Source organism: Coregonus clupeaformis, chromosome 16, assembly GCF_020615455.1.
Source record: "Coregonus clupeaformis isolate EN_2021a chromosome 16, ASM2061545v1, whole genome shotgun sequence".
NCBI lineage: Eukaryota > Metazoa > Chordata > Actinopteri > Salmoniformes > Salmonidae > Coregonus > Coregonus clupeaformis.
In genome coordinates, this window is record NC_059207.1 from 6,562,321 (window position 1) to 6,572,763 (window position 10,443).

At 49.4% G+C, this 10,443-nt stretch overlaps 1 protein-coding gene and 1 long non-coding RNA gene across 2 annotated transcripts; one reads left to right on the forward strand and one right to left on the reverse strand.

Moving 5' to 3' along the window:
• Positions 1–6,223: 6,223 nt before the first annotated feature.
• LOC123492752 (PDZ domain-containing protein 2-like) lies at positions 6,224–7,903 on the reverse strand. Its single transcript, XM_045225894.1, has 2 exons — positions 6,934–7,903; positions 6,224–6,706 (listed from the first exon to the last, which is right to left on the reverse strand). The coding sequence occupies exons 1-2, from the start codon at positions 7,078–7,080 to the stop codon at positions 6,224–6,226; spliced, it is 630 nt and encodes a 209-aa protein (XP_045081829.1). The 5' UTR covers positions 7,081–7,903.
• A 66-nt stretch (positions 7,904–7,969) lies between these two features.
• On the forward strand, positions 7,970–8,670 carry LOC123492734. The gene is made up of 3 exons (XR_006661866.1): positions 7,970–8,048; positions 8,169–8,510; positions 8,632–8,670. It is a non-coding gene; the product is annotated as an uncharacterized LOC123492734 (long non-coding RNA).
• The last annotated feature ends 1,773 nt before the right edge of the window (positions 8,671–10,443 follow it).

Consider the following 10,443-nt stretch of genomic DNA (forward strand, 5'->3'; position numbering starts at 1 on the left):
AAAACACATCTTACATCCTGCCCATATCCCGTTTCTATCTTATGTTTCCTACTCAGAAAAATTGACATCTTAGCTTGTCCCCAAATAAAATGTAACAGTTTACATTTTATTTTCTGTTGCTTACTATATTGAAACCCCAAAATAAAAACAGTGTTATTGAAAATCTCCCCTACAGCTTTAAACAAAGACTCCAGTATTTCCAAGAGAGGCTTTATCCTCTCACACTCCATAAAACAGTGATTTTCCCCCCCTCTTATATTACAAAAAGGACATCCATCTCCAACATCTGAGTTAATAACAGATACAAAAGCATTAACTGCAATGATGCCATGTAAAACCCTCCATTGCATATCCCCAGTACCCTTTTGTAACGGTGGCTTGTACAGTGCTCTCCATGCTGGCTTTACCTTGTCATCAATGCCCAATTTTACCCTCCATGGAGTGTCTTTTCTACTTTTCAATGTATCTTTATTCAACAACTTGACACACCCCCTGTATACGTCTTTCCCATTCACCTCATCCAAACCCACCTCTTCCAACCCTCTCAAATCCAGTAATAACGCCTTTCTTTCTGACTCTGGGATATTGGGTGTAATCCCTAGTCTTGGAAATGAGACGTTTTCATCTTGTACCTTCTTCTTGTGACTATTCAGCATACCCCACTCTTCTGCTGACAGAGCCTTCCTGCAGCTTCCCAGCAGTTGTCCGACCATCCTTTCTGACCTCACCCCCAAATGTTCAGCCACCTGTCTTCCATCCGTTAAGGCGGTCCCAGCCATGGCCATTAACTGTTTTAAGGTGATGATTTTGCCCTTCGCCAGAATCTTGGAGAAATGTGGAACAGCTGCAGTTGTACAATCCATACACCAGAGGTTCCTCCAACAGCCAATGCACTGACTACGCTGAAGTGCGTCTGGACAACTTCATTATGCTTCAAACCCTAAGAAGGCCTCTGTAAAACGGAGGTACTCCCTCCCTAGAAATCTGGCTACTATCAACCAGAAATAAAGCCTTCTTTAAACCTAATCCCCCAACCTGCTGTAATACAAGATCTGCCACCCCTCTCCAAACCACATTTTCCGGTCCATAAAGCAACCTTTGAATAAACTGAAACCGGAAAGCAGCAGCCCAACTAGCAAGATGTACAAGACCTTGTCCCCCCTCCTCTTTTGACAAATACAAAAAAACTTTGTGGAACCCAATTATATTTATCCCAAAATAAATCTACAATAATCGCCTGTATCTTAGCCAGAAGGCCAGATGGTGGCTCTAAAACTGACAACCGATGCCACAGTGCAGAGGCAACCACATTGTTAACTATAATAGTGCAGCCCCCTATATGACATACGAGATAACAACCAATGCCATCTCCTCATCCTCCCTTCCACCATTTCAACCACCCCATTCCAATTTTTTTCCATAGTCCCCTCATCTCCTAGGTACACTCCAATATACTTAAAAACCTCCCTTACACCATTCCAGCCTCCCCTGGCAAAGCCATGATCCCTCCAGACCATTCTCCAATCTGTAAAGCACAACTTTTTTTTCTCCCAATTTACCTTTGCAGAGGATATTCCCTAAAACCGATCAACCATTAAGCTCAAACTATCCACCTCTGCTTGATTTATCACTAAAGTAACTACATCATCAGCATAGGCTGAGAGACGAATAGGAGGAATATCCTCTGAAAGGGACACCCCTTCAATGCGACTTCTAATGCTATTTAGTAGTGGCATTTACATTTATCAGACACATAGTGATGTTTTCATACCTCGCTCTAACTTTTAATAACCTCCCCCTCAACTACCTCTTCAACCTCATATGACAAAGGCAAAAACCCTTTTGAGAACAAGATGGCCACACCCCCACGTTTTGAGTGTTTATGACTACACACATTTTACATTTGAGTCGTTTAGCAGACGCTCTTATCCAGAGAGACTTACAGTTAGTGAGTCATTTATCAGACGCTCTTATCCAGAGAGACTTCCAGTTAGTGAGTCATTTATCAGACGCTCTTATCCAGAGAGACTTCCAGTTAGTGAGTCATTTAGCAGACGCTCTTATCCAGAGAGACTTCCAGTTAGTGAGTCATTTAGCAGACGCTCTTATCCAGAGAGACTTACAGTTAGTGAGTCATTTATCAGACGCTCTTATCCAGAGAGACTTCCAGTTAGTGAGTCATTTAGCAGACGCTCTTATCCAGAGAGACTTACAGTAGTGAGTCATTTAGCAGACGCTCTTATCCAGAGAGACTTACAGTTAGTGAGTCATTTAGCAGACGCTCTTATCCAGAGAGACTTCCAGTTAGTGAGTCATTTAGCAGACGCTCTTATCCAGAGAGACTTACAGTTAGTGAGTCATTTAGCAGACGCTCTTATCCAGAGAGACTTACAGTTAGTGAGTCGTTTAGCAGACGCTCTTATCCAGAGAGACTTACAGTTAGTGAGTCATTTAGCAGACGCTCTTATCCAGAGCCACTTCCAGTTAGTGAGTCATTTAGCAGACGCTCTTATCCAGAGAGACTTACGGTTAGTGAGTCATTTAGCAGACGCTCTTATCCAGAGAGACTTACAGTTAGTGAGTCATTTAGCAGACGCTCTTATCCAGAGAGACTTACAGTTAGTGAGTCATTTAGCAGACGCTCTTATCCAGAGAGACTTACAGTTAGTGAGTCATTTAGCAGACGCTCTTATCCAGAGAGACTTCCAGTTAGTGAGTCATTTAGCAGACGCTCTTATCCAGAGAGACTTCCAGTTAGTGAGTCATTTAGCAGACGCTCTTATCCAGAGAGACTTACGGTTAGTGAGTCATTTAGCAGACGCTCTTATCCAGAGAGACTTACAGTTAGTGAGTCATTTAGCAGACGCTCTTATCCAGAGAGACTTCCAGTTAGTGAGTCATTTAGCAGACGCTCTTATCCAGAGAGACTTACAGTAGTGAGTCATTTAGCAGACGCTCTTATCCAGAGCCACTTACAGTCAGTGAGTCATTTAGCAGACACTCTTATCCAGAGCCACTTACAGTCAGTGAGTCATTTAGCAGACACTCTTATCCAGAGCCACTTACAGTCAGTGAGTCATTTAGCAGACGCTCTTATCCAGAGAGACTTACAGTAGTGAGTCATTTAGCAGACGCTCTTATCCAGAGAGACTTACAGCAGTGAGTCATTTAGCAGACGCTCTTATCCAGAGAGACTTACAGTAGTGAGTCATTTAGCAGACGCTCTTATCCAGAGAGACTTCCAGTTAGTGAGTCATTTAGCAGACGCTCTTATCCAGAGAGACTTACGGTTAGTGAGTCATTTAGCAGACGCTCTTATCCAGAGAGACTTACAGTTAGTGAGTCATTTAGCAGACGCTCTTATCCAGAGAGACTTCCAGTTAGTGAGTCATTTAGCAGACGCTCTTATCCAGAGAGACTTACAGTAGTGAGTCATTTAGCAGACGCTCTTATCCAGAGCCACTTACAGTCAGTGAGTCATTTAGCAGACACTCTTATCCAGAGCCACTTACAGTCAGTGAGTCATTTAGCAGACACTCTTATCCAGAGCCACTTACAGTCAGTGAGTCATTTAGCAGATGCTCTTATCCAGAGAGACTTACAGTAGTGAGTCATTTAGCAGACGCTCTTATCCAGAGAGACTTACAGCAGTGAGTCATTTAGCAGACGCTCTTATCCAGAGAGACTTACAGTAGTGAGTCATTTAGCAGAAGCTCTTATCCAGAGAGACTTACAGTTAGTGAGTCATTTAGCAGACGCTCTTATCCAGAGAGACTTACGGTTAGTGAGTCATTTAGCAGACGCTCTTATCCAGAGTGACTTACAGTTAGTGAGTGCATACATTATTATTTATTATTATTATAAATAAAAAAATTATACTGGCCCCCCGTGGGAATCGAACCCACAACCCTGGCGTTGCAAACGCCATGCTCTACCAACTGAGCCAAATCCCTGCCGGCCATTCCCTCCCCTACCCTGGACGACGCTGGGCCAATTGTGCACCGCCCCATGGGTCTCCCGGTCGCGGCCGGCTACGACAGAGCCTGGATTCGAACCAGGATCTCTAGTGGCACAGCTAGCACTGCGATGCAGTGCCTTAGACCACTGGCCCCGCCCCCGCCTGCTGCCACAGAACTTCATTTTCCATATTACTATGTATATATATTACTACGCGTTTCTTGTAGAAAACTTACGTCACTTTCCTTTCCCCGAATTATCTCATACACTACGGCTCTTTTTTTAACGTCTCTCGCCCCATTTACGTTTAAAGAAGAAATCTTAAAAACTGCTCTTGGATGAAAAACAAATACAGAGGAAGACACAGAAACCACATCTCTTTACAGAGTTAAGGCTGCGACTGAACTCTTTCATTTCCTTTAGAATTTACATCACTTGTCACTCTTGTGACCACTTTCTTGAGCCAAGCAATTTCAGGGCTTGTCAAACCTCCCCCTGTTATTTTTGACATCAGAAACTTTGCTGATTCAATAAACAATTCCCTTTCAGGAAAAACATCTGTTACATTATAATCCTGCATATATTTCTTCCCTTTTGTCAAATTCAGAAATTGACTTACCTTCTCAATCCCATACCTCCCTTCCACCCCATTTCTCTCACTATTTAGTTGTGACGCATCAGATGACTCACTCTCGCTATCCTCCCCAGAAGAAAACTCCACCATCTCTACAACCTGTTTATCTTCAACTGATTTATCAATCTCTACCTTCCTCTTGGAATTAGACCCTTCACCACCCCTTACATTCTTCCTCTTACTCCTCGGTACTTTGAAAACAGCTGCTTCCTTTTCCATTATTTCAATCTCCTCTTGACCTCCAATTTCATTTTCCAGCACCACCTCAGCGACGGCAGTCGCAATCTCACCGACTGTTTCCCCTCCCTCTTTGTTCTGATCTACCACAATTGCCCCCGTATCCACACTGCTTTCCTTTCCTACTTTTCCAACCATATCTGCCCACCTTCTCCCTTCCCCTGAACCCTTAGCATGTTCATCCCTTCGCGGTGGTGCATTAGCTGCACCAGCACTAGAGCTGCTATCGGGCTCTGGGCGCTCGTTCTCGGGACAATAACGTACCAAATGCCCCCCTTTCTCTTCCACAGCCAAAGCATTTCATTGATTCAGTAGAAGCGTAGAAGACATAATCAAATCCATCAATCTTAAAACTGAACGCTAAATTCAGTTTGTCAGTGTCATTCTTTAAAATCATATGCACTTGTCTCCTATGAGACACAACATGTTTCAGCAACGGAGATTTGCATCCAAAAAGAACCTTCTTTATTGTGGAGACAATTTTACCATGACGAGATAACTCTCGCTCCAACACTTCATCTCTAACAAATGGTGGCACGTTAGAAAGTATAACTTTCTTCGCCGGATTCATTAAAGGAAATACAGACGTCTGTGTCTCCCGCAACACAACACCACTCTCAACTATCGTATTCACCTTTTCAATGGAATCTAAGAATATCACTACAGCGCTATTCATCCTTGAGGCTGATGTTATGCTATCATACCCAATGACAGCACCCACTGCTAAGCTACATTCTTCCACTGAACACCTGTATACGTATATCCCACCACCCCTATACGTGCTTAGTGATAGTGAGACAAGATAACCTTAAAACAACTAAACTAATCAATATATATACACACATATATATACACATATATATATATATATACATACACACCGAAACCCAATAGAGTGAAAATAATTCCAGTCGCTCTCACAATCGCTCCTGCTTCCCGACCTTGTGAGCCATGTTTAGGCCACTAGAGAGAGAGAGGGAGAGAGCGAGAGAGAGAGAGAGAGAGAGACAGAGAGAGAGAGAGAGAGAGAGAGACAGAGAGAGAGAGATAGAGAGACAGAGAGAGAGAGACAGAGAGAGAGAGAGAGACAGAGAGAGAGAGAGAGAGACAGAGAGAGAGAGGAAGAGAGAGAGAGAGAGAGAGAGAGAGAGAGAGAGAGAGAGAGAGACAGAGAGAGAGAGAGAGAGAGACAGAGAGAGAGAGAGAGAGAGAGAGACAGAGAGAGAGAGAGAGAGAGAGAGAGAGAGAGAGAGAGAGAGAGAGAGAGAGAGAGAGAGAGAGAGAGAGAGAGAGAGAGAGAGAGAGAGAGAGAGAGAGAGAGAGAGAGAGAGAGATAGAGAGAGAGAGAGACAGAGATAGAGAGATGTGTGTAAGTGTTATTATTATAAAAGTCTCCTACCTGGCTCCCGTGACGTCGACGCCCACCATCAGCTGACCGTTGAGTGACAGCAGCTCGTCTCGTAGTTTGATTCTACCGCACCTCGCCACCGGACTTCTCTTCCTCACCTCTGTCACCCAGATACACCCCACGTCCAACACGGGTCCCTGATCCCCCTTCCTCCTCCTCCTCCTCCCTCCCTTCTTCCTCCGCTCCCCCTCCGGGTCCCCGAATATAGGGATGTTACCGAAACTCAGTCCCAACTCTGCCCCGTCCCCCTCTTGCTTGACGAGGCACACGGCTCGCACCTCCACATCCACACCTCCGCACGGCGTCGCGGGTCGTGCAATGTTCTTGGACTCTTCGTCCTCGGTGAAGTTGAGCTGGATGTACTCCACCAGTTTCTGTGTAGCGGCCTGGCATAGAGACATGTCTCCGCTGGTACCTCCGCTGGTACCTCCGCTGGTACCTCCGCTGGCATCCCCCTCATGTTCCGACCCCTGGTAGAAGGAAGAGGAGCGTTAGAAAAATGCATTTAGGGTGTCACTCACTCCACAATTTTACAGTAATTGACAATACATAATACAGATTAAAAACTATATTGTGGACTCCTGACCACTCAGGAGTTTTGAGACACTGTATGCAATCATAGTACTCAGTCCTAGTACACTATATCATTGGTACCAGCTATAATACATGACATCATATATACGCATGTATGACAAACCTGGTAGGAGTCCTGGTCCGGGTCTCTGCTGGTGGTGGACTGCTGATCTGGGTCTCCATAGCGGTCCTGGTCCCTGGTCTGTGCCCCCAGGAGCCAGTCCTCCAGCAGAGGGAGGTGACTCAGGGCGTTCTCCTGAGTGATGGGCATCGTGGCTGGGGCTGGGCCGGACCAGAGCCCCACTGCATCCTGGGTTGATGGGCCCCCTATAGAGCCCTCAAATTCTAATCTGGACCTCAAAGACAATTCCACTGCTTTTTTTTCATTGTTTCACATCTAAATCAGGTAGAACAGAAACCAGCAGGCTCCGGACCTCGTGGGGTCAGAGTTCAATACCCTTGCTCTAGAGGCACCGGGAGTGGGAGTGGGAGTAGAGCTGGGTCTGGTGGGAGTAGAGCTGGGTCTGGTGGGAGTTCATCTGAGGACAGACAGACGGGGACACAGGAAGTTTTGTGGACTGAGGCTGCCTCATCTCTAGCAGTGGTGTCTTAGAAGAACGGGTTAGAGCGAGAGCCCCTGGACGTCAGAGAGAGATCTGAAAAGTGTGTGTGTGTGTGTGTGTGTGTGTGTGTGTGTGTGTGTGTGTGTGTGTGAGTCTGCCGCCGTTCCCATCGGCAACCCTGCGGCCATGATGTCACCACCCAGGAACAAAGCAGAGCTGTCAGGGAAGTGTGTGAGGTGGTCTCGGCTCCCTACACTCTGAAGGGTAACTGGAGAGAGAGGAGGGCCATTATCCGCTTGGGTGGAAATATCCGATAACTGAGACTGATGAGGGAGAGTCCGTTCTCACACACACATCACATCAACCCCCTGGTAGCTGGGGAGCGTCAGGTTCATTCACCCTGGTACCTGGGGAGCGTCAGGTTCATTCACCCTGGTACCTGGGGAGCGTCGGGTTCATTCACCCTGGTACCTGGGGAGCGTCAGGTTCATTCACCCTGGTACCTGGGGAGCGTCGGGTTCATTCACCCTGGTACCTGGGGAGCGTCGGGTTCATTCACCCTGGTACCTGGGAGCGTCGGGTTCATTCACCCTGGTACCTGGGGAGCGTCGGGTTCATTCACCCTGGTACCTGGGGAGCGTCAGGTTCATTCACCCTGGTACCTGGGGAGCGTCGGGTTCATTCACCCTGGGGAGCGTGGGTTCATTCACCCTGGTACCTGGGAGCGTCAGGTTCATTCACCCCTGGTACCTGGGGAGCGTCGGGTTCATTCACCCTGGTACCTGGGGAGCGTCAGGTTCATTCACCCTGGTACCTGGGGAGCGTCGGGTTCATTCACCCTGGTACCTGGGGAGCGTCAGGTTCATTCACCCTGGTACCTGGGGAGCGTCGGGTTCATTCACCCTGGTACCTGGGGAGCGTCAGGTTCATTCACCCTGGTACCTGGGGAGCGTCGGGTTCATTCACCCTGGGGAGCGTCAGGTTCATTCACCCTGGTAGTGGAGCGTCGGGTTCATTCACCCTGGTACCTGGGGAGCGTCAGGTTCATTCACCCTGGTACCTGGGGAGCGTCGGGTTCATTCACCCTGGTACCTGGGGAGCGTCAGGTTCATTCACCCTGGTACCTGGGGAGCGTCGGGTTCATTCACCCTGGGGAGCGTCGGGTTCATTCACCCTGGTACCTGGGAGCGTCGGGTTCATTCACCCTGGTACCTGGGGGAGCGTCGGGTTCATTCACCCTGGTACCTGGGGAGCGTCAGGTTCATTCACCCTGGTACCTGGGGAGCGTCAGGTTCATTCACCCTGGTACCTGGGGAGCGTCAGGTTCATTCACCCTGGTACCTGGGGAGCGTCTGGTTCATTCACCCTGGTACCTGGGGGAGCGTCCGGGTTCATTCACCCTGGTACCTGGGGAGCGTCAGGTTCATTCACCCTGGTACCTGGGGAGCGTCAGGTTCATTCACCCTGGTACCTGGGGGAGCATCAGGGTTCATTCACCCTGGTACCTGGGGAGCGTCAGGTTCATTCACCCTGGTACCTGGGGGAGCGTCAGGTTCATTCACCCTGGTACCTGGGGGAGCGTCAGGTTCATTCACCCTGGGGAGCGTCGGGTTCATTCACCCTGGGGAGCGTCAGGTTCATTCACCCTGGTACCTGGGGAGCGTCGGGTTCATTCACCCTGGTACCTGGGGAGCGTCAGGTTCATTCACCCTGGTACCTGGGGAGCATCAGGTTCATTCACCCTGGGGAGCGTCAGGTTCATTCACCCTGGTACCTGGGGAGCGTCGGGTTCATTCACCCTGGTACCTGGGGAGCGTCAGGTTCATTCACCCTGGTAGCTGGGGAGCGTCGGGTTCATTCACCCTGGTAGCTGGGGAGCGTCAGGTTCATTCACCCTGGTACCTGGGGAGCGTCGGGTTCATTCACCCTGGTACCTGGGGAGCGTCAGGTTCATTCACCCTGGTACCTGGGGAGCGTCGGGTTCATTCACCCTGGGGAGCGTCGGGTTCATTCACCCTGGTACCTGGGGAGCGTCGGGTTCATTCACCCTGGTACCTGGGGAGCGTCAGGTTCATTCACCCTGGTACCTGGGGAGCGTCAGGTTCATTCACCCTGGTACCTGGGGAGCGTCAGGTTCATTCACCCTGGTACCTGGGGAGCGTCGGGTTCATTCACCCTGGTACCTGGGGAGCGTCAGGTTCATTCACCCTGGGGAGCGTCAGGTTCATTCACCCTGGTAGTGGAGCGTCAGGTTCATTCACCCTGGTACCTGGGGAGCGTCAGGTTCATTCACCCTGGTACCTGGGGAGCGTCTGGTTCATTCACCCTGGTACCTGGGGAGCGTCGGGTTCATTCACCCTGGTACTGGGGAGCGTCAGGTTCATTCACCCTGGTACCTGGGGAGCGTCAGGTTCATTCACCCTGGTACCTGGGGAGCGTCAGGTTCATTCACCCTGGTACCTGGGGAGCGTCAGGTTCATTCACCCTGGGGAGCGTCGGGTTCATTCACCCTGGGGAGCGTCAGGTTCATTCACCCTGGTACCTGGGGAGCGTCGGGTTCATTCACCCTGGTACCTGGGGAGCGTCAGGTTCATTCACCCTGGTACCTGGGGAGCATCAGGTTCATTCACCCTGGGGAGCGTCAGGTTCATTCACCCTGGTACCTGGGGAGCATCAGGTTCATTCACCCTGGGGAGCGTCAGGTTCATTCACCCTGGTACCTGGAGAGCATCAGGTTCATTCACCCTGGTACCTGGGGAGCGTCAGGTTCATTCACCCTGGGGAGCGTCAGGTTCATTCACCCTGGTACCTGGGGAGCGTCGGGTTCATTCACCCTGGGGAGCGTCAGGTTCATTCACCCTGGGGAGCGTCAGGTTCATTCACCCTGGGGAGCGTCAGGTTCATTCACCCTGGTACCTGGAGAGCATCAGGTTCATTCACCCTGGGGAGCGTCAGGTTCATTCACCCTGGTACCTGGGGAGCGTCAGGTTCATTCACCCTGGTACCTGGGGAGCGTCAGGTTCATTCACCCTGGTACCTGGGGAGCGTCAGGTTCATTCACCCTGGTACCT

What these genes read in the sequence shown, in the direction of transcription:
- LOC123492752 (XM_045225894.1), bottom strand. Translation starts at nt 7,080, where the DNA reads ATGCCCATCACTCAGGAGAACGCCCTGAGTCACCTCCCTCTGCTGGAG. An exon ending in CGGACCAGGACTCCTACCAG is followed by an intron (nt 6,707 to 6,933) that starts GTTTGTCATACA and finishes TCCTTCTACCAG; the next exon opens with GGGTCGGAACATGAGGGGGA.